This window comes from Xiphias gladius, chromosome 1 (assembly GCF_016859285.1).
Source record: "Xiphias gladius isolate SHS-SW01 ecotype Sanya breed wild chromosome 1, ASM1685928v1, whole genome shotgun sequence".
In the NCBI taxonomy this organism is placed as follows: domain Eukaryota; kingdom Metazoa; phylum Chordata; class Actinopteri; order Istiophoriformes; family Xiphiidae; genus Xiphias; species Xiphias gladius.
This window is the reverse complement of record NC_053400.1, coordinates 16,256,419-16,281,349: the sequence shown is the minus strand read 5'-3', so window position 1 is coordinate 16,281,349 and position 24,931 is coordinate 16,256,419. Positions and strand designations below refer to the sequence as shown.

The 24,931-nt window shown below is 42.1% G+C and overlaps 1 protein-coding gene across 2 annotated transcripts in view; it reads right to left on the bottom strand.

Annotated features, from left to right (window-relative positions):
• The window catches only part of elp4 (elongator acetyltransferase complex subunit 4), a 54,324-nt gene that overhangs the window by 26,238 nt on the left and 3,155 nt on the right, over nucleotides 1–24,931 (bottom strand). The window contains exons 3-9 of one of the 2 annotated variants that reach the window (XM_040134132.1): nucleotides 21,247–21,368; nucleotides 19,596–19,730; nucleotides 18,010–18,146; nucleotides 15,070–15,154; nucleotides 12,180–12,368; nucleotides 8,059–8,167; nucleotides 5,494–5,600 (exon numbers count right to left, since the gene is read on the bottom strand). In XM_040134132.1, the coding sequence (XP_039990066.1) occupies nucleotides 5,494–5,600; nucleotides 8,059–8,167; nucleotides 12,180–12,368; nucleotides 15,070–15,154; nucleotides 18,010–18,146; nucleotides 19,596–19,730; nucleotides 21,247–21,368 (884 nt within the window). The remainder of the gene's footprint in view (nucleotides 1–5,493; nucleotides 5,601–8,058; nucleotides 8,168–12,179; nucleotides 12,369–15,069; nucleotides 15,155–18,009; nucleotides 18,147–19,595; nucleotides 19,731–21,246; nucleotides 21,369–24,931) is intronic. The other variant, XM_040134141.1, reaches the window with a different exon arrangement.

Below are 24,931 nucleotides of genomic sequence, written 5' to 3'. Positions count from 1 at the left end.
TCCATGCACTTGCGTGTGCAGCAAACCTGAACCACTTGAAGGTCCCATCATGCAGATGTCACAACAAACAAACCCAAAAAAACTTGCACGTTTGTCCCCCCCCACATATCCACCTTTTCAAACACACATGCACATTTGCAGAATAGATAAAGTCACTGTTAAATAATAAATGCAAATCTGACGTATGTTGTGAATATTGTTCGGCGGAGGGGTATGATCGCGTGCTACTGACTGACCTGCACCAAGCTCTCACACTCTCTTGTTCTCATATATGCACAAACCATAAGCACACCTCATTCTAAAATGCGACAGAGGCTGGTATGCACCAAGGGAGGAAGTATAAATTATTCAAGTGGAATATTATTCTAAAGGTCCATTCGCATCTGATCGTGAATCCCAAGGCAGACGTAGGATTCACAGGCAGATGTGTGGAGAACCTAAGGTTTTTTGCAAGCTACTAATAGGTTCAGGACATCCAGTAAGACTATTGTTTGTATTAAGTTTATTGTCAATCTGCAAATTTTCATAGTGATCATCTACTAGAAGTACATATTGAATGACCCAGTTTAGTTCTTTCTCCATATGAGTTCTTTTCAATATCAGCTTCTCTCTGATCTTTAGTACCAAGCATAATTCGAGACATGGGGAAGTAGATATACGACCAGGCACGGAATACAAACAAACATATAAACAAATACACAAACAAGCCCTGAGGACTGGGTCTCTGTCTAACTCGTTCTGCATTCTACAATTCTTTCTTTCCCTCCCTTTTTATTTCTCTCTCAATAAGATGGTTTGGTGCCTCTGAGGAAAAGCCCTCATTTTAATTAGACCTGACCTGAGAATCACTTAACGGCTCCTCTCCGCCTTTGCCTCCCCCCTCCTCTCCAAGCCTTCGCTCTGTTCCTCACATAGGTCCATTAACACCCTTCCCTCAGCACCCACAGGCTTCAACGGGGGGCAGACACAGGCGTTGTCTTAAAGACGTTTTGAGGACATGCCAAAAAACATTAACCTACTCCACACACCTCTCTCGGACTCTTTCAGTTTGCCTTCCTCTTCTGCTTAAGTCTTCTTCTACTCAGCACCATCTTCATCCCATTTTTCTGCATTCTCTTTGCTTCCCCACCACTCGTCCTAAGAATTTATTCAATTGGCTCCTGTCAAGTTCATGTTATGTGGGATGGAAGGTCATTGGCCGCGAGATATTGGTATGATTGCAAAGTTGGTCGTCTGAGGGTTACAAAAATACACTGCATAGTCAGCCTAGCATTATATCAAATACATTTGTGGTTAATTACCTTTAACACTGGACTTTGGCTGACACAAGGCATCCATGTTTGTTTGCTTTTTGTAGCACTGAGCTGCATTAGTGGAGGCCTGTTGTTTCAAGTACCAGTGAGTCGATGAAATTCAATCCAGATCCATGTTCTTCTAGGCGAATCAGATGCCAAAACACTGCACAGCAGTTTATCATACTCTGAAACAAGTTTTTACAATTCATGCTGTCAATATGATTGCAATGATTATATTATGTTTCATTTCTGTGATTGAGAGATAAACGGTAGAAAAATGGCGTTCATGTTACAAAGTAATCTACCAGGAATGTGTGCTTGCATGTATTTGACAGGCCACCAGAACATCTTGAAAGAAGAACTGAACTGTTAACTGCACTGCACTATGCTTCAACAGAATTTGAGCCAGGTTCAATGGTTTTGCCAGACGATCCAGCGTTTTTTTTTTTTTTTTTTTGGCCAGTGACCTCTGTGTTGGCAACCCACGGCGTCAAAGAAGTGGTCCCACTCTAATGAATGAAGGGGGCTTTGTTTTTTCATGCAGGGCTAAAGTTGGTTTGAACGCTGCCCTATTTAGCATCAGGTCGGATATTCAGAAGCGTAATTCCGACTCACACAAACCGGGAAGCAATGTAACTCCTACATTAAATTAATGTGGCTTGGGAACTTGATCACATGCAATCCTAATCTCTCACATCTTTCTTATACAGATTCACTCCACTGAGGACTTCAAACTACCACCAAAATGAATCAAACAAAAAACCATTAACATAAAAGTTTAAATTCTCAAAGGCTAGTTTTCCTTAAAAATACATGTGTACAGCCTACACAGCCATAGTGACATAGCTTGTCAGTGCAACAGACAATTCCAAATAGCCTCTCTAAGAGAAGACTAATTTGACACAAATCCCCCTCTTATACTGTATTTGACCCCTAGACCTGACTCTAGCACCCCAGTACCCCACAGGCACATTGCCTGTCAGTTTTAAGGGTCAGACAAAGGTAAGAAGAATGTAATTGCATACCATCTGCATTCTTCAGAAATTCATCCACAAAGCATCATGCATTGTGAAACTACTGACAGAAGCCGGTGTTGGTTAATATAAGTGAGTGGGAAAAATTCTCACACATATGCGTGTTTGAGAAAGTTTCTGTCACATATGTGCGTGTGTGCATTTCTCAATAAGTATGCATTTTGCCTTTTCATGAATGTCAACATCTCTATGTGTGGGAGCAAACAATGTTTGTGTACGTTTCTATGAGTATGTGTTAATCTTGTTTAAACACCAAACACTGCCCCTACCTGCTCAGACAGGGCCACGGGTTAATTCTGGCCTCAGGCGTCATGGCTAATAACTGCTCATCAACCGCAGGTTGAACTCTCGGAAACATCAACCGTTTCCGTGGTAACCTTAACACGGAACCAGCAGAACTTTGATGGTGCTGGGTTTGGGGTTGGGAATGAATGTACATAAAACATATCAAATTAAGAAAAATATAATTATTAGAAATAACTAAATACGTGAGATACAAGAGCATGTCTTAATTAACAAAACCTGTACTCTGCGGGCAGGCAAACAAAAACTTTTCCGCGTTCCTGAAGAGTTAGCTGATAAAAGCGTGAGTCAAACAGCAGTTAAGAAGTTAGTTATCAACATGACTCCAAGTGCAGTTGGGTGACATGTAGCTGCCTGACCCAGCTGGTGAGAAGCTAGTGCTGTCAATCACTTGTCATTCACCGCCACACCATATATTAATCCAGATAGATGATATACAAAGAGCGGCTGAATTTGCTGCTTTTCAAATATGGAAAAGGAGTCAAAAGGTAAAAGAAGTGCAGAGCAGCAGGAGAAGTGCTTTATCTCTACCACGATAGATGTGTGGAAGAAGACAGACTGAGCAGTGCAGAGCAAACTCAGTAAGAGAATTCTGTATTATCTGGCCCCAGGCAGAGAAGTCCTGTAGCTTGAGTAAATGAGGTGATTAGTAGGGATGGTGTTGGCTGTCACATGTCAGACAGTGGGCTTAGACTCCAATCACCATCTCATGTGTCAATCAGTGGCCCACCGAGGCAGATGACCAACAGGTCAAACACGGTATACAATGAGTAACGTAGTCAGAGCACAACAGTTGTTCTGTGTGTGACCTTATACACAGGTATACCAATGCCTCTGCAACAAGGGATGACGAGCCAAAATGCACTCGTACCCTTCGTGACATCTCCCTCTCAGGTGATTTACAAATTAATGACAGCCAATCACAGTTCCATAGAACACAACACAAGAACATAATAGTATATTACGATGACTAATATATGTTTTGACTGATTTAATGCATGACTGGTGTTATGATACAATGTTCTCTGGGAAATTCCCTGCCACATAACAATGTGTCACGGCCAAGGATTGTGATTGACATTTCACATTATTACTCTCTTATGTCAACAATCACGGTCATTTTAGAATTTTGTATAACTCAGTTTTTCATCTTAATGCTATGTTCTGAGGGCAATACAAGTGTATGGTTCCCATTCAACAAAAAACTCCAATAAAGCTCCTTAAACAAGGAAGACAGACAAAGCTTGGTCTTAACAATGTGCTGCTGGGATATATGACACGGTATCCAGGCCCCATAGAGCTACAGGGATGCTCTAGGCCTCGGCCCCCTGGCCTCCCCAATAGAGAGGCCTAATTAAAAGACCATTGAGGATAACCACCTTGACTTTTACGGACCTTATAAATCTATACTGGGTTGGCCTATCTGGGGGGTCAGAGGAAGGAGGGGGAGCAGGCCGGTGCAGACAGGAGGACGGGTTAGAAGGATGGTGCAGGCTGGCAGAAAATGAGAAGGGGCTGACCATAAGATGTGTGGAGGTTTGGGGGAGGGTGGGCATTCCTCTCCTCCCTTTCACCTCCTGCCTGAGACAATGGGACTCACTAAGAGCCAGGGACCAGAGGGTGTGATAAGGTAATGATAATGTAATGAGGACCAATCATGAGCCTGAGCTAAGAGGAGGGCCCCTTAATTTGCCTCTAGAGTGGTAGTTCAGTGACAGATTGATTGCTCAGAGTGAGAGTGATGATGTGACACATGCAAAATGGATGCGTCTCTGACAGGAAGAGACAGTGAAAAAGGTTGAAAAATCATAAATCAAAATTAATAAAAGAAATGGAAAGGGTTCTATTCTATACAGACTCAAAATGGTCAAGCTCAAACAAAAATTTTTAAACTATGATGCCAAATGAAGAAAAAAAAAAAATGTAACCATTCCCTCTAGAAGGAAACATTTTTTTATGTATTTCCTATGCCCGATTAAGCCTTCAGACCTCACTCCAATGTGTCTCAGAAGGTTCGGCATAGGCCCATTGGATATCACATTGCCCAATAAATTAGCTTATAGTCTACAGTGTAAAGTAAAGCTGCTGCTTACGGCTCCTTTTTCTCAACAGGTCATGGCTGCTGCCATGTGGAATGAATGAACATCAACCTGCTAGACAAAGTAAACAGCACCTACTGTGAAAAATGTGCTCACTTGAGAGCTATTGTGGCTTAAAATATTTCCGTTAGTGCAACCCTGTTTGTTGTGGTTGCTTTATTTTTTTCTGTCGTGGATGGCTGGGGGCATGTCCATGCATCAATATCATGACTGGTGACTAATTCATACTACAACAGTATATCAAAAATGCAAACTACACCTTTAACTTAAACTGCCACTGGTATTTTTTCATTGCATATTCATGCAAACAGTATAGACAGAAATTTTTCTCAGTCTGTTGCCTCTTGATGTTACACTGGAGAAAGTGTGGCAGCAACAGTGTATAATCAATAGCTTCACCTTTGATTTTGCCACCCAATAACAGATAAAAGTAAAAGAGGCTGACAGAGATTGGCTTACGTGAGAGACTTCTCATTATCATCAGCACTTAATTTCAGCACTGCTATGAACATGATGAAAGGAAAAAATGTAATGGCTTTCTTGATAAATAATTACTTTGCATCTGAATTCAGCTCTTGTTTTAGGTTAATGGTTACATGGCAAGTTACTAAAAATACATCAGTAAAATTGAGGCAACAAAACTAAACAAAAAAACCTGACTGAGAGACAGCATTAAAAATACATCAAGAAGGTAGAACCAGTGAACACTATGTGTTGTTTATGAAGAAACTGTGGGTATGCTGAGTAACCTAGACGACATACCTCAATACTGAACTGTTTTCTCTTGAGCTTAAAGGCCAGGTCCTTGTGGTCAGGGAGCTGACTCGCCAGACAGTTCAGGTGAGGTACCTGGCGTACATGTAGCAGGCCTGTAAAGGACAGAGAGAGAAGATTAAAGCTGAAAGCGCTTTTTATTGCTTTCTGATTTACGTGTGAAATCATTAAGAGTTTTATTTCTCCCCCAAATTACACATGCAAGATTCTCTATGACTTACTACAAACTACCTCCAAGAATTTCATCCACATTATTATACTTGTTACACCTGTTTTAAAATATCTGGCAAAATTTTTAAAAAAATATTAATTGTATCAGGGCAACTATCAAATATTGACTGATATCTCACTCTGATTTCATATAAGGATGAATTGTTTGTTAAATACATTTTCAAATGTATGTCTTCATTTGTTTTACATGTAACAGGCTATTTCTGATTGAACGCGGCAACTGCTAAAAAAATTTCTAAGGATAAAACCTTTGTACATTTCAAATAAGTTTTATGACGACCGAAGGGATCAATTTTTTCTTCTTGATAACTATAAAACTTGATATCCCTTGAAGCATGCGTGACAGTTAGCATCTTAAAAGGAAGTTTTCAGGGATCCACCTTCTGATTATAAAGTGCATTTTTGAAAATGTTGCTCTAAAATCAAGGTTACATTTGTCCTACATTTGATTTGAAGTAAACTATGCTCGTCTACATGAGTATATGGAGTGAATGTAGTAGAATATAGTGTTTAGTTATAAAATTAGGACACGCATCAACAAACCTGTATTCTACAGATGACAACATCTGCACTAAGCTTGATAGTTACAGTAGGCAAACTCCAAAGGCAGAAACTAGAAACATGATGGTACTGCAGTTAAATTAAGTATTACTGTTTAGTATGAAACAAAACCACCACAGAAATAACTTGTTATCAGATATCTTTAAACATTTCTATATCTGCACTCCTCTTCTTTTTTCCCTATGGACTGGAGCATTGGTGTACTGTAAGAAAATTTGCCAACTATTACTGGAAATCATTAGAGCAATGAGGGACAGGAAACAACACACAAGCTAAGGACTCCTAAAACAGCTAAGAGGAAGCGCTGGAGGATTTTTTACTTTTGATTCCTCATTTCCATTCACTACAAAGTTACATTTTCATAAAACTGGAAAAATACTGTAGAAGTGGAGTGGTACAAATGAGCGTGAGAGAGAAAAGAAGAGATCGAGGGAGTAATGGAGAAAGGGAGACAGACAGAGAAAGTGGGGGATGGTGGGTTCTCTCCTCTGTGCACTTGGGTGATTTCCCCTTGCCTGATTTGCAGTGACAGGCTTCCCAGCATGCTTTGAGCAGCCCTGAACTGCTGCCGCAAACACACACGCACGCGCATCCGCACGCACTCTCACACACATACCAGATGCGTTTGCACTAAAGAACACACATCAAAACAGTCATACACATAAATGTATTTCACAACCCAACAAGAATTTATTCGGCTGGTTAAACAGAGGGCAAATATATTTTTGAACAAGACATTTAAATAATATTAATTCCAAATTCCAAAGAACATTTTTTGTAATTCATAGGATGTTAAAACACTCATATGTTGAATGGGTTTACAAACCACCTACCTTTTCAATGCAGAGGAATGTGATCACTATGGGATGTATTCTGTAAATAAAACATGCTGTTGGATGAAACAAAAATCTGCCATTGAATGTTTTTGCTCCTCATCCCTTCATCTGTCACAACCAGGGCTGTCTAACCCATGGAGGGGAGGGAGTGGGGAAATGAGAGAAAAAGCGCAAGAGTGAGTGGGAGAGTTCGAGAGGCACGGCTAAAAATACCCCACTCGCTTAAACTGACCTTTATGCGTGGAGAGTGTGATAGAGTGATAGAAAAGAGGGAAGCAAGCTAGAGAAAGAGTGAATGGTAAAACCATACAGGAAAAGTGATGGTGAGGACTGGGAGAGTAGGGACAAACAATAGTGCCCTCCCCTCCTCTTTCTTCATTCCCTTCTCTCCAATCATCCCTTACTAGTGTCCTTTTCCCCGACTGAAAGCCTTGCCCTCCATTTATTAGCAGAGCATGCTGGCCATGGAGACATTGAGCGAGGGACAGAGAGATAGAGGCAGAGAGGAAGAGAGAGTGATGGTGAGAATATCGATTCCCCAGCGTTGGTTTGCTCTGCTCCAGAGCCTCAGGGGTATAGGACTAGGGATGGAGAGGGGGCGAGACGAGAGGGAGAGAGGGAGAGAGGGAGAGAGGGAGAGAGGGAGAGAGGCTCTGCTGGAGGGGGGGGGGGGGGCAGGGATGGAGGGGTGACGGTGCGAGGGAGAGGGGGTACAGCGTGGCAGCTGAATCCCCCCCGGCCTGTCTACTGAGGAGCACGTCTGATTGAGCAGCAGCACACTAACGCGCACTGACAGGCTGGCCTGCAAGGGGGCTGCCCTGCCTCCATCCACAGCCCAGCCCCAGCCTTAATGCACTGCCTGTGTGTATGTGTGCGTACTTGATGGAAAAAATACAGAAAGATAAGCAAGTGTGTGTGTTCTTACCATGGTAATCTTTGTAGAGTGGGTTGGTCTCTCTCTCAGAGCCTTTGAATGATTCCAGCGCTATGGCATTGTCACATAGCCTGGTTATGCTGCCCATTAGAGCTCTGTCCTGTAGGATCCAGTGAGAGAGAGAGAGGGGGGGTAGAGGGAGAGAGGGAGAAACATGAGCAGGTAATTAAAAGCCTCCTGACGGGCCATCAGTGTTGCAATTAAATTAGGTCATCATTTCCCATGGCCAGGTCATTTCTGCCCATGGCTTAGGTGAGGGTGATGAGGTATAGAGGGGAAAGAGCACTGGTAGAGGTTACACAGGTGATGTAGGTGCAGACAAATGGACATACACCTTACATCAGGCATACATCTACAAAAGAGGCATGGGAAAAGTCAACGAGCAACTCACTGAAATTATTTTACTTCATCTAACAACAATTTTTACGATAAGGCTCACATGTGGTGCAAAGTCTCAAACCTGCACACAGCAGGGGTGGAAAGAGAAGTGGGAGCAAGCAACAGAGGCTTGATGATGAGAGCTCCCCCTACTGGTTAGGTCAGTGACTTGACAACAAAGAGGACAAATCAGGCGAATATAGTAGACAGAGAATGAAGGAGAAATATACAAAAGGATGGAGGCAGAGGGCAAAGGGAGTGGAGGGGAGGGAGAGAGAGGGACATTGGGATGGAGGGAGAGAGGGAGTCCTGCATTATTAATCCCTTTGCTTCTTGAATCATTCACATCCTTCTCTCTGTGTTGGCTGCCACCGCCTAATGCAGTTTTCATGCCTTCATGTCTTTTCCCCACTCTTTCTTCCTTTTTTGTCCTACTTTTAAAGTATGCATATCCCCAGTCAGTACCCCAGCACTTACAGGGTATCTTAGGTCACTCACATGCACCAATTAAAGCCAGTGAGTTTGAATACAACAAATTATTCAAACATCAATGGAACAACTGTACAATGACCAATAGTGTCTGTGTGAAGCCACCTAAAACTTTATGTTTTGGTCTGTCTAAGCCATAATAACTCTTCTGTGATTACTTAAATACAAAGATGAGGATCCTTGGCAAAGAGTCAAAAGTTTCAAAGTCAGAGTCCAAAGTGTCCACACTGAGCTGTTCAGTACTGTGGCAGCAGGGCAGAATGAGGTCATTAAGACATGCATATGCTCCACAGCTCATTTGAGTTTAACTAGGTGATCAGGGAAACGCTCACCTTACATCTTTTTTAAAATTTAAATGTATAATTGATAAGGGGTTCAAACATGAGTGATTTTAGTTCTACGCTGAAAGTCTCTGCTGGCTCAATTAGCTCAGATTTCATCAGTGTAAATCCCATGAACACCCTGAGCCTCAGCTGACGACCACTGAATGACATGTCAAAGGGAGGGCCTAGCATTTATCTTACCCTGACTAGGTACGTGGTAACTCATGACGTGACAGAGCTTACTCAGCTACTGATTAACCCCATTTTGATCACAGTTGCTTGGCTCAGTGGGTTTTGTTTGGCTCAATGTTATACTTGTGTTTGTTTGTAAGGTGTGCTACTGTGTACACATGTGACCGAAGATTAGATTGCAGATGTAGTATTCTACAAGTAAACAATCTACCCAGTACTACCCAAAATTCAAGACATCGCTCTGAGGGAGGCTGGGATGATTTTTCTGTTGGTCTAATGTCTTGGGATAGTCTATAATACTTTATGTGACAAAATAAATGCACATCACTTCCAAGGCTAGAAACAGAAGCATGAGTATTTCCAAAAAATGTAATTTCATTTGCAAGTACAGACACACCATTAAAAAATTTGAAATGGACATGAAACTTTATCTCAAGAATTAGTTACATGTGGTGGTTCTGATGTAAACATAGTTTAAAAATACAATGAAAATAGAAAATGGGAAAATGATTGTTGAAAACATGCAATAAACAACCGCTAAGTATAACATAAAGTGATGCAATCAGACTTCAGGCACTGTCTTATGATTACATCAAGTGAAGTTGACCAACATTATGACCTTTATCATTCATAAGAAAATACTTACCATAAGGAAATCGAAATCTTTCGCTAAACTTAAAAATGCAGTAGGGCTCGAGAGTAAAATGTAAACAATTAAAAGTAAAAAACATGTTTACTTTTATACAACTGAATTTTAATAGTGTTGAAGAAACCGTCTCTCATAGCCCCACCGAACAGGGCTGCGGTACTAAACGGTTGTGCTTGACCAGTCCAAACCCTGAGTCAAAATATTTGAAAAGGTCAGGACAGCACCTTGTCTGAGCAGCTAGGTTAGGTGTACATGGATGCATTTTAGGGAGGGCTGTGTATTTTGTTTGTGTATGTTTACTTGTGGGGATGGGTGTGGTAGCAGGAGATACTACCATGGAAAAAGACCAGGCTAAGACAAGCCTAATTAATGTTTCAGATGGACTGTGGCACTGGGCTGCTGTGAGGAGGCTTTCAGTGAGTTGCTCAGCTTCCCAAGCTGCTCAATAATGGATAGAGAGTCCAGTGTGGTCTCATTCAGCTAGCCCACTGCTGCTAGTCTAGACAGTCTTCCAAAGGCCACACTCTGTTAACGAAGTTAATTATCTATGCACAGGGACTGGCAGAAAGATGCTAACATGTTAATTCTTAAAATAGCAAACAGTTGTCATTAACGTAAAGTGAGCAGCTTTCACACACTGGCGACCTCAGTTGATCACTTAGAATCTTTTCTTATGACAACAACATCAAGTGAGATTCACAGTGCTACTAATCATGAGGTCAGTTCATAGATGTCCCTCGTTACAGCCTCTCATTACCTCTATGTTGGCTTAGTCACCCAACACCTGATTCACTCCAAAATTTCCCCCTCTCCTCTTCTTCCCCCACTCATTCACTTCTCTCCCCAGGGTGGAGAAAGGGAGGAGACAGATTAAGGGTTTGGAACCCGGGCCAGAGAGGGACAGGGGGACCGCTCCCACCACAGCTGACATCTGCTAGTTAGCCACTTTACCTTTTTTGACTAGGCCAACGCCACTGTGCACTGAGTATATAGGCCTGGAGCCAGAGCATGTTGTGACAACACAGCTGTTCTGAAAGTTAAGTATCAACCTATATCTTTGTATAAAGGGATCACAGATAACACAGTTTCCACGTTCTTGTGAATGATGACTATGAGGAAGTAAGGTGTTTGAAGTATGGGCAAGATAAAACATTTCTGTAAAAAATGTCTCAGATGGCTTTTCTGGTGAGTGTGCCTCTATGGTCGAGTGTTTGGGGGAGGGCTGTGGTTTGCCATATGCCTCAGCAGATGACTCCACCTTCACACTGAGAGGCCAGACTGGACACAGACGCATGCACGCGGACTCATACCCCCCCACCCCCCTCCCACACACACACACACACACACACACACACACACACACACACACACACACACACACACACACACACACACACACACACACACACATTACTACAAGGAGGGACATTTGTAAAAGAATAAAATGCATACACAGACACACACTCTCACTGTGTACAGCTTCAAGTAATTAAAGCCCAAATAAGCAAACATAGATTAAGAGGCTTTTGAATGAAGTGCGGAGTGATGCGTGGAGGAAGAGGCCCCTCATAGGCCTGAGTCATACCAGGGTGACAATGAACCACAGGGTCAGGAGGAGGCCTCACTACAAAAGCCTTCCAACTTCGTGCCTCATTAATGAACGAGACAAAGCAAAAGTACATGGCCCAAACAACAACCCGCACACAAGAAAATCCTAAGTGTCCATTACTGGTAAATTCAAGTCAATTCAAATTCAGTACTTTATTTATCCCTCTGAGGGCAATTTAAGGTATGTGCGTAGGAGACAAAAGGGGAGCGAAGAAAAACAGGTGAAAAAGAGGGTAGAATCCTCTTCACTTATGACTTGTAACCCTTGCATATCATTATATTTTTGCTGTACCACACACCTCAGAAACTAGAGACAAACTTTTTTAAACTGTTTAAAACTAGCAAAAAAAGTGTGTACATCATTATTTATATCAGGCCAGCTAGTAGTCACATGCAGATAAGCTTTACTCTGAGTGGATGCTTATGCTCACGAACTCTGTCGAGTCGTTCTCATGCGTCAAACATCGTCTTACCTGGATGAGATGTGAAGGTACAGTAACTACCGCAACTGACAGTGATGACCTCAGCAAAGCACGCAGTCCATAGAGAAAGGTAGTGAGGGCGTGGCGATGTGTAGGGTTGTCATGGCAACTCAGGTCATCACCCCAAAGAGCTGAGCCAAGAGAGTGAAGCCCAATGCGCAGGATGTTACGTGACTTCGACTAAAAGGAAGAGCGAGCAAAAAGAAGGGGTGAGAATGCTGAAAATGTGTAAAGAATCATGGACATATGTAATATTCTCCTGAAACACGCCCACAGTATATACTAGTGCAATAAAACTGTTTGATTTCACCAAAGTTCACAGAGTGCATCTGAAGATAAAAGCATAACTGCTTTTGAAGTGTTTCATTAAGGTGCTGCTGTCTTGGGTAGTATTCTCAAACTCTGGGGGAGAGCAACTGGACAGTCTGCTCACCAGCACAGACGATCGGAACACAGTGCCCAAACGTGACTGGACACAACTGCCCAATCACAGAGGCCATCTGACACACGCACAATGGACCTGTCAGACAGGCTTCCAATATGGCTGCCACCCAGAAACCCCAGCACATTCTTGGCACCACAGCAATGCTCTGCAGCCAAGGGGGCCTGGGTAAGGGTGGAGTGCCTTCCCTTGAACCCCCCCACCCCACCGCAAGAGATCAACGGTAACCCACTCTCATGAAGACAGAGAAAAAGTGGCCAAATAGTGGTGGGATATATATCACTGAAGCTGAGAGAATGGAGGAGTCTGTCCAAACTGTGAGAGGTTTCTAACCTTTAGTACAATTGCCTTTTATTTGGGTTTTCTTCAGGATGGCTCCTGATTACTGAGGTAAGAGCCAAGAGTGATTAACAAAGCTTGGCCTAATATCTGCTCACTTTTTCCTTTTTTCCAGCCTCCCCTCGCCTTTATCCCTCCCCCTCTATTATCTCGACCCTCCCAAACTCTCCTCCGCCCCACTCCCCATTGCTTCCTCTCCCAACAGTATGACCTAAGCTTCGTTTGGATCTGGATCAGAATCACAGGCATCTAAGAAAAATAAACCCCATTGTTTCTGGGAGTTTTTCACAGTTGGCTCATAGTTTCCCAAGGGAGAACTCTCGCGTTGGACTCTACGTTCATCCTCCTCTACACCATTCAACGTCAGTGCTTCAATTCTATATGTTACTATACTTTAATATTAATGATGTGTGTGTGCCTTCGTCATTATAAGGTTTTGCCTCTCTTTGTTTACCCGGCTTTGCCTACATAGGTTTTAGAAGAATTAGAAATCTGTTTCTATGTGTCCAGACCAGCATGGGGGAACTGTGGTAACATGAGTGTTGCTGCGGCAACATCAAGAGGAGAGGCCAAACTTAACTCCTATAGTTTAGCCTATAGAAAAATGAGGGAACACTGCCAGTAGAGGCCAGCCATATAGAATACAGCCAGCCTGGGACCACATCCTAATCACTACCCAGTCTCTGTGGAGACTCAGTCCTGCTGCCACTCCTCTCAGAGAGACTCAAACAAATATGCTCAGGGAGACTTATCCTTGTTCTAATCTGTTATTTACATAATAGTTACTATGAAATCTGCATCTTGTTAACAATCCATGATGGCAGATTAACAAATAAATGCACACACACTAACTGTCACCCATACTGGGCATACTTGTGCCAGTGCCCATGTCACTCTGTGCCGGTCTGCATTCCTGGGCTCTGCCAACGGCATGTCAGCCGGCCACACTGCTTTAATGATGTCAGCAGTTAATCTGGTGTGTGAGTGACAGCGCTCAGGGAGGAAGGGTAGGGGGTACTGGAGGTAAATCCTTTATGTGAGTGACAGGGGGAGAGGTGGCTCCAGGTGACAAGCAGAGGGGTCACCGAATGTAGGTGAATAAGGCGTGTGCACGCACGCACGCACGCACACACACAGTATATACTAAATATGCAGGCATGTGTTGACAGAATTACACTTGACCCTGTGGAAAACATAAATAGGAATGCCAAGAGACAGACGGGGCCATGGATGTTTCTGGTGTACTGTAGAGGACTGATGATTATTAAAAAGATGTATGTCAAAGGTAAGACACACACAGCTGGGACATACACAGGTGAGGCCAACCCAAGCAGGTGAAAGAGAGGTAAACAGACTTGAGAGAAGTGGTGGTTGGAATGTGACAGAAGAGCCTGGGGTCACAGATGCATCTAGTTTCCCTTTTTTGAAAAATGCTCCTCTAAAGTATATCATACAATATAAATTAAATACACAAAAATTTGACTGGACTCATAGTAATTAGTGAGACTACACGCAGATATTGGCAGTCTGGCACACATATGTACCAAGTCAAATAGGTCACCTTTAATTATATTCAGTGAATGTTGCAAAAATTGATGCATACCGGCTTTTTGTGTGACGGCAGCTTACAACATGGCTTCTTCATTTCAGCAATGTTTTTTGTCAAAACCACAAACAAATCCACAAATTTTGTACATCGAATTGGACTGATATGTGATTTTTGTACTAATATAGAGTCAAATAAATAAAGAAACTTATGCAATCTTTGAACCTTTTAACATTCCACATTAACTCAATTGGTTGAATGGATTGAGAGGTGATAAAACTTAACATGAAGGGAATGGTGGTCTGAAGTGGACAATTGTTCCATGTTCAGCTGCCTTGGCTGCTGTTTTTCCATGCCACAAATACATACACATAGAGTTACTGTATGATTGCTATTTGTGGAAAGGATGTGTTGGCTTGCTTAAAATGGTTGGCAATAATTAGAGTTACTACATATTTAAATAAGGTTGTAGTTGATGAAAATATGTGGCAAAAACCTCTGCATTCAGGCTAAAAGAAACAAATGGAAAGAAGTCGTTGAGTTCTGGTTCTTACCATGGGGGCTGATACGTCAAAGCCCTCCCTGTGTATGACCTCTTGAAGTGACTTCAACAACGCAGAGTAGGATTCAAGTACTGGACTGGAGGGAGCACAGGAGAGAGGAAAGAGTGGACAACGTGGAGACGACAACCAGAAAGAGAACATAAAAGGGTTATTTAGGGGGTGTAAACTGTAAACGTAACCATTTTGATAAAACTGGGCCAAGCCTATCATTGCAGTCGCTTAATCCTCTATGACTGCAGCATGTTCCTCCTGACTGTGCTTTTCTGGAGCCACTGAAGCAGACAGATGATCCATATCAAGAGATCCAATTAATTTATTTGGTTGATTAAATTACAACATGACTGGTTCTCTGTCAGCTCCCTGAGGATCTGATTGTGCCGAGACAGACAGACAGACAGACAGATGAGACACGCATACGCACAAACATACACACAACAAAGATGATAAGTGAGGAGGAGGGGGGGAATTAATGGGCTGGTATCTAAAATTAACAGGGAGCAGCATTTTGGTGTTTAATCAGGGGTAAGATGTGCACCACTGACAAAGGGCATACAGTACCATCGGAGCAAAATTTAGCAACAGTCAAGGGATGGATTGCTGCTGAGCCCACTATATGCCTATACGATGGCCAATAGGAATGTTAACCCCATCTTTTTACACAGGTTCTCCACTTAAGAACGCCCCACCATTGTAATGACCACTCTGTAGTGCGTCACAGTGGGCTGCTATGACAGTCGTCAATTCGACCTGCAAGCTACAAAAGCTGATACACATAGACTGGTCACACGTCAATAGCCCTACATAATGAACAGTAATACACAATCGTGTTGATTACACTTGCACCAAGTATATCCATGTACTCTATTTCAGTTATTCAGCCCAACAATGGTGCCTCCTGACCCTGCGGGGGTAATGATAGAGCTGGTTCGGTGAAAGAGGGACACCTACCCTTCCTGGCCTCTCTGCCCATGCCCCTGCTCTGAGGTAGGGGGCTGGGATGGTTTGACATGCAGTTGAGCAGGAGGTTGCCTCTGGTTGGCAGCCATTGTGTAGGATAGCATTGTGTTTTGGCTACCCCTACTGAGCTCCCCTCATTCAGGTACCAAAAAGGTCTAGGTGCTTAGCTACAGGGGCTGGTGCATCGGCTAATTAGGATCATACACAGGGAAGCTTCTTTATCTCAGTGTTCCTCTTTCAGCGAGGGAAGAAAGGAGAAGAGAAGGGGGATGCTTGGTCTTAAACAACAGGATCTGTATCACCTAGAGAGCAATTTGTGCCAATTATGCCTTCAAGTGAAACGGAGCAATTTAACAGCAAGGGTATCAACATGGGGCTGTAGACACGTGCAAGGGGGAGTAGCCTGCTTAGGAGTTTGTGTGGTACATGTGTGTGTGTAATGCACTGAGTGTGTGTGTGCGTGTATGTATGTGTGTCAGTTTTGGGGTGGGGCTGGGGGCACAATGGTGCAGTGCAGGTGTAGTTTCCTGCTGTCAAAATGTCTGTGAGATCTATAACCCATTCAGATGCCACAACGGCACAAAAAAAAACCAAAAAAAAAACACACCATGTCACTCTTACTCACTAGACTGCCACAAAACACTGCTAGGATCGATGGAGCAGATATTATATTATTTTATTTGTTCCCTATTAATAAGCATTATTAGGCTGTGAACTGATATTTAGCACGTTAGCGAATGCTGCTCACTTCATGGTCCACACTTGTGAAAATGCATATTTTAAACTGAATATCCACAGCATTTAATGTGTTTGCATGGATGCTCCGTTAAACAGTCTGTTTGCTGAAATAAAGGAAGAGGGATTCTATAAAGCCTCCTCCACATCCTCTGTGCTCCAGATTGCTGTATTTACTCAGTGTGTGTGAGTGTGCCTTCGTGTGCCCTTGTGTGCTCAGCAGCGCACTCTGAGTAAAGAGCCTGCATGACCTCTGAACCCTAAGTACACTCAACGCAGGAGAAATCAAACAGACGCTGAGCAAACAAGGCCCTTATTTGAATAGACATACACAACCTTGAATTGTGTATGTAACCTTGAGGAGTGAATGACTTAGGCCATTGGCAAACTATTCAGAAGAGGGGATAGATCACGCTGATTTTAACTGATTTATATCAGTTGTTTAAAGGGTAATAATACTGAATGATTCAGTGTTTAAAATTTAATTTTTAAAAACACTGTTTAGTTGCAAACAGTGAAATAAACAAAATGATACGAGGTGATTTCAGCTTTCTACTTTTTTATATTTTGAAGCAATTCAATAAATCAATAAAGTAATAAAATGTATTGTTTTTCTGCAGCTACAGGTAATAAAATGCACACAGTTTATTAGAGCTGAAACAATGAATTGATCGATTACCTGACTGATCTCTGGTTTTTGGACTGTTGGTTGCACAAAACAAGACATCTGAATAATGTAACTTGAGTTCTTGATTCTCCTGTGCTGGGCATTTTTTGCTATTTTCTGACATTTTAAGGACAAAACAATTAACTAAAAAAAGAGAAAAGATAAACTGATAAACAGTACATGGGGATTGAAATGAAAACAATTGCTAGTTGCAGCCCTATAGTTAAATTCTTATAAATTTGTATCTCAAGCAAAGCGCTTTGCATGTTACTGGGGACAGCTCAATCTAGAGTTTCTTCCTCTCAGGTCAACTTTTCTCCGACTTTTCTCTAATGCAAATGCTGGTTGCATAGCTCATAGAGCGTGTGCTCTTTAAATTATGTTGTCTGTCTGCATTGTTAGTTTACCTATATTCTGTGAACGATGCCATGTTTGCTTACCTGTGTTCTGTGGATGACGTCTAATTTGTGTAACTGTGGTTTGTGGATGATGTCGTGTTTGTGTGCCTGTGTTCTGCGGATGGTGTCTCATTGGTTTCCATGCGTTCTGTGGATGATGTCTTGTTGTTTTACCTGTATGTGGGTGATGACTGGCTGGGATGTTCAGGAAGGTAGAAGCGGTAGCACTTGGCTGCTTGGCGAATTTCTGGCTCCATCATCTTGGAGACATCATAGTAGTGCCCGAACCGGGAGGAGGATGCCAGGGCACTCTGAGGAGGTCAACGATTCAAACTCATTGTAAAGAATATATACACTAAAGCCCTTTATTAAAGAGCATTTTAAAATTATATCTTATACTACTGCCTGCTTTTCCCTTCTTACAAAAATGGTGTGCATTTAACTAATTACAGATAACAATTAAGTAATTCATGAGAAAAATAATCTTATTTGTGTTTCTAACATGTTAAATGAGTGTGATCCACAATACTATGGTAATGCAATTGCATTGTTTATGGGTCAATCATCAACATTCCTACAGCAGAGAAGTTAAATCACCACTATGAGCATGCTCTTAATCATTTCTTCACATAAATGTCCACTTCTGACTGTGAAAGCAAATGTGTCAGGGACGCAGGGGAAGGCGGATGTTTTCCTGCAGCTGAAAGAGAGAGTTTTAGCTCTTCTCTCTCAGTGAAACCAGGGATTCCATTGTTAGAGGGGCCCTTAATCTACTCCTAATCTGGATTAGGGCCCCCGGTGTGTCCCTCTCCTGGCGGGACGAGGGGGTCAGCAGGGCAGGGGGGTCAGGGGCTCATCTTCTCTTTGTGAGCTAGGCAACCCGCTTAGCGTTCCATCCCCGCCCTGACGGCCTCACCTTTGATCTGATGTCTTCATCGGGAGAGCGACACAGTGGGATATGCCAGGAGAGGTGTGTGTAAGGGGAAAGTAAGCGTTGACTCTGGGGGTGAATTTGAGATGCAAATCCTCTGGTGGGGCTTACTAGTGGTTTGTAAAGACGATTTTACAGGGGAAGGGGGAGAGGTGAGGAAAGGACACAGATATAAAGAAGTTTCCAGGGAGAGAGAAAGAGGGAGAGGATCCCCAGGGACACACTGTGTGCTGTTAATCCACATAGCGATATGGATTATAGACCGAAGGGGGGAGACTGCAGAGAAATAGAAGGGGAGGGTCACCTCTCCTCAAAGCGGAAGAAAGAGTGTAGGGCTGCCGACCCTAGCAGGGGGAAAAGCAGGGATTTGGGGAAAGACAGAGGAGCAGGTCTGGGTCATAGGGTTGAGCGAGCAGACATGTCAATGCACAGGCTGCAAAGTACTGTTGTTTCCCAGGCTAAGCAGGGGTGCAGGCGTGTGTGTATGTGTGTATATGTGAGTTGGGGACCAGTGAAAAAGCCTACCTATTGCCAGCTAAGTGTGAGTAATCTGGTCCAGCTCTGAAAGGAGAGGCCGAGGCCTTATTCACTCCACAAAGGAGTTTAGAAGCTGATGGATTTAGCTGTGGAGACAATTGCTAAACCGCTAACAGCAGAGAGCCAATGCTGGTCTCTCTCATATCATCATTAGCAGAGAAACATGTTGGACTTTTAATAAAAGTAGAATGATCACAATGTTACTTATATTCTACCGTATACTGTACTGACAACAAGATGCCATTATTAGGATCAACAGATAGCACAATCTGTCATTTCATCACCTGATTACCTGTACTTTTGGAAGATTCTGATAACGCCAAGCAATCTTCATGGCATCCAAACTGTCGTGAGGTTCACAAGACAGCCTGGGCTGCTCTGCTGGTTTGTGGATAGCAACATCGTCCAAGATGGGAGCTGGGAGTTCCTGTACAAAAACATAAAATGAACACAATAAATTAAAATATGCTGATTGTAATGGATCAAAAAGACATTTAATTTTTTCTCGTTTTTGTGTAATTTCACTGTGGAAGTTGCCACAGCGTTGCAAAACAGTACAGCCTTGCTGATCAATTTAAGTGCACTTCAGTGTCGGCTTTGTGATTTCCTAAAAGTCACATAAATGAGAACAAACCTGGTTTTCTTAATTGTGGTGAAACAATAAAGAAAAACCCAGATACAAACAGTGAGATTTTTCTTAGAGAAACCTGATTATTTGTTCATGAATACTCTTAACTGGGTTTCTAATGGCTTTTTTACAAGAGCACATGTGCATGACAAAGAGTTCAGACAGGAAAACTACTGTCGTAGCAGCAGTGCAGAGGAATGACTGATCCTTGGTGCATTGTGTCCTTGTATCAAAAATAATTAGATCTGAAGTTTGACTAAAACTGAAACTGAAATAGGTCAAAGTTAATCAGAACTGTAAACTATGTGTAAAATCGAGACCCCAAAAAACTCTCATAATAGAGCCTGCTCTTTCACTGTATAACCAGTACCCAGACTTTCCACAAATGTCTATTAAAAAAGAACCCCCCCAAAAAACAAAACAAAACAATACCAAACAAAAAAAACCCAAAAACTTTCAAGCCTTTGGTGCAAAAACATTGTAGGGCTGGGTGGGAAATTTGATAGATTAGTTAATCCAAGCAAACATGGGTTTTTAAGTAACCGAGGCGTTGCAGCGCATGTGAACACGTTCTCCAATTTCCTGCTTTAACCTGATTTATCCTAGTAAGCTGATTTCTTGTGTGCATGTTATTGTAATGCATTAAGTACAACCTTAGCATCTGAAGATTAGCATACTGTGAATGTAGCTGTGAAAACACTAAATGATCTGATATATCCCCATTGGGAGTCCCCCTCTCTTAATAAGCCTTTGATATGTAAAGAGAGGGTGAGGCCGTGACCCCTCCCACTATCAATCAGTTGGAGAAAGGCCCTCCTCCTGTATGCTGGGTGGCAGTCAGCGTCTGGGGCTACACCTCTCTTCACAGAGTGATGCATCGGGAAACATTTCAACAATGTGACAACCATGCTACCCTCGACCTTTCAGATACCCTCGCTGACCCTGATACATCTTGGGGAAAGTTGTGCACCTATAATATCTACTAAATCATGGTCTGATCATCACGAACCAGGCTGAATACTGTGGTACAGTGGTTGCTGATTAATATACTGTGACAAAAAAACCACTTCTAAAAGTAGGCATACTATTTCCAACCTCTTCTGATGATTAAAGAGTACACAAAAGTTTTTCAAAAAAATGTCTTTTTGACAGTACAGCTGTTATATAGGGTTGATGCTGAAGTAGACACATTCAGGCCATCTTAGCTTCATTGTGGATGGTTTGTCAAAACTTGTAGTTTGGGGAAAAAATGATACTTATCATTACAAAATTCTTTCCCAAGAGTTTAAAGAATAGACGACACCTCCTCGCATACCTGTAAGATATCATCAGGGTTATCTTGAGCTGCCGCCACATAGAGTTCATGTCGACATACCACCCCTTCTGCCAGGAAGTACTTTAAGATCATCCGGGAGTAGCTATCATATCGGTCCTCCTCTAAAAAAGAAACAAAAGACAACAATCAGAATTTTAGTGTGAATGGAAAACTCAAATAAATGTACACAAGATACTGTCATTCAATGCCATACTGCTAATACTGTCATTAAAGCCCGAGGAAAGGATTTAATGATAAAGTAGATACAACATCATCCTCAAGTCTATCATTACATCTTGTCTCATTCTGACCATTCATTCAAACACCACAGATCCAGTAGTTCATGACCACATCACAGCTGCTGACTGTAATTGATGTAAGGACCACACTTGGGCTACCTTTTGTAGGGAACAGATGAAGAAGCAATCAACATGGCAGAGAAACATAGGTGTTGCTGTGTGATCTGACCATCAAAATAGAGATGACATCTTCTGCGCTCTTGTTAGGGTCTTAACATTATTCTTGTTTCACCTACAATTTCCCCAACCAGCAGCGGAGGTGAGAGGGAGACATCTGTCTTAAGGATTCACCTGTGCCATCCCACTGAACGTAAACGTACCCCAGCTGTCAGGACTACCAACAGGAGGAGGCAGAAGTAGGATAAGATAGTGCCTGTGCTCAAAATTCTTCCTGACACCTGGTTCACTTGAATCTCTGCTTTTTGTGTGAATTTCGATCGCAATGGCATCCTTTCATTATTATGCTTCTAGTGCCTATCACATCCGGTGTATTATTATCGTAAAAGTAGGTTAAAAGGCATATACAAGTGATAAGAAACACTTTAAACACAAGTGGAAAATAATTCTCATTGGGAGTGATGACATTACAGTTTCATCTGCAGGGGTGTCTCAGGCATTAAATGGACTGACAACTAATTTTAAACATCAAACATACTTTCCCAAATGTAGCCTTTCCCAGTGCAAACAAAGCAGCCACCCAGCTCTTCCACACCCCAAATCCACAAAAAACAGCCTGCATCATCACCATGAAACCCCCCCCCCCCCCGAGCAGGGCACATAACTCTACCCAGCATGCTACTACTGCCTCCTGTCACAATCAACATTTTGTAAAGATTTCATAGGCCTCTCCACACAATGACAAAGAGTGGGCACAAGGACAAAGGCAGCAGTGACAGTTTAAGGTAATGGGCATACAGCTGACAGCTTGGGAATGACATCCTGACGTGTCATCCTCGAACATCCGGAGAATTCCCCCCTCCCACGTTCCCAGTCTATGTCCTCACCTACGGACTCAGGATGGCCCAGGAAATTCCATGGCTCTTCAATTTGTTGTCGGTGGGGCTCCCTGTTCTCTTATTGATGGGTTTCTAGGTCAGCAGGCCTTTGTGGCTTTCAGCAGGCCCCACAAAGACTCCCAGATGGGCCCTCTCAAGATGGGGCCTATTGTGGTTGTGTTTCTATGGGAGCCTTACAAATGGAACCTCCAGGAGTCATTAGGCTGTTGAGGCGGGGGGTAAGGGGAGGGGGCAGGAGGTGTCAGGGTATAGGAGCAACAGGGGGTGGGGGACGGTCATATCTTTGAGGTAGATCAGTCACTCTGGACAGTCATGGGATGATTTTTTTCTCCTTAATTTTTTTGCTTATTCTGACTAAGGTTTGGCAAAGGGAGAAACGCCTCTGTTTCATTTGCCATCACACAGGGGGGTGGGAGCGCAAGAGTCCTGAATCATATCTGCTAAAGCTGCAGAGGGAGGAGACAAAATATCTAGGTCAGAGTGTTTTCCCCCTTGTATGAGTCTTTGGTCTATGAAGCACTATTATTTCTACTGAGCAGCTCAATGGAAATATTGCGGGTAAACAAATAATCATTTAATCAAAACTGTCCTGAGCTTTGAAATAAACACTGACACAAAAGGTGGTTTTATTAGGTTGATTGCCAGTTGGCAGCATTCGTCAACCCCCATGTACTGTATATGTCTGTCAAATCTCTAAACCTTTAACTTGTGTGACTGCTATCCCTCTTTATCGAGCAGTTTGTCACTTTCAGGCATTTGGTATTATGATGTTTGAGACCATGTACCTCAACGCATTAAAATTATTACTTAATCACATAATAATAATAATAATAACAATAACAATAATAACATTAATAATAATAGTAATTATTAATATTATTATTGTTATTATTATTGTTATTATACCTGTGCAAGATGGATGTCTTGGCCTCTTTGGTGCTCTGTTAGGTATCTAATATTGCCTCTTACATGTGGAAATTTGGATTTCAAAAACTCTTCTACAGCTGAATAACATTTCCAGTTATCTTATTTTATCCCTATTCTTATAGTTGCAGATTTTTTTGGTTTTTAATCACACAAAGCTTTTATTCTATACTGTACTGAATGGTACCAGCACTTTTAAAGTCTTTAGTTGTCTAACTGTGTTTTTATTGTGTTTATGTTTTTTTGCTGCCTTATTGAAAAAGTAACTTCCTGTTGTAGGAAAATATAGATCTGACCTGAACTGAACTAAACTAACTGGCATGCAGCCATATATAATCTACCTTTATAGCAGTTTGAAATTGTGATTAAGTAATGTCAAGGTTATTTTGGTTTTCAATGCATATTGAAATTACTTTTGCGTACACCCTGTAATTTGCTATAAATTCTCACTGTATCTCTTGCAATTATTCTTCAGCTTAGATATGTCTTATTTTCTAACTATTTAGTTTTTCAGAGTAATACTTAGTTTGTCAGTGAAATTATTATGGGAACCATTAAAACTGTGCTCAAAACTCAAGATCTTTCTTGTTCAAAGTCCACCTAAAAGCTGTGAAATATTAAAATATAAAAAATTTACACCAAAATTAATAGCAACTATTAAAGGTGCATTGAAAGAAAAATGCATCCTCTAACTAATGGAATTAAACCATACATGGTCAGCATAATAAGAGCTGGTAAGCTTTGTTCCTTCTTTTAGAAAAACACAAGAGATGAGAAATCTTGAGACAGAAGCCATACTGGGCTGATCCCCCTCTGGTTGACAAATCAGGATGGACAGCTCAAGACACTTCAAAGGCAGACAACGACCAGTCTGATAATTTTATGTCTGCGTCTCACAAACAGGCCATCATGGCTAAAGGGGCAGACTGTAGGAGATGACTGCCTGAAACAAACACAAACAAACACACACTCCAAACTCCCCCCATCCCACCCACCCACATAACAAAACAGACACACAGACAGCACAACGTGCACACACAAGCACACACCACTCTTTCAGAGACAAACACAACAGAGCGCACACACGCATTTCACCTTTACTGTGTCTCTCATTACCAGATGAAACCAACCGTACAATGATTCACAAAATGGAAGGGAAGAACGCATTAGTGTGTAATCACTGGCTCCTGCATCGATTGGGGGGATGAATTAAAGGGCAAAGCAATATCATCAGTTGGTATAGGCCTTGGCTACAAACAAATTACAGCTTCAAGCAGAAACAAGACTACCTTAACCTTACTGTCTAACAGTGCATATAGCCGAACCTATGATGAATGATGATAATAATAATAATAATAATAATATTACAGTGGAAGACATTTATGTCCTTTAAAAACACACTTATTTTGAATGTAATTCCAAAAAACTTTGATAACACATCTGCAG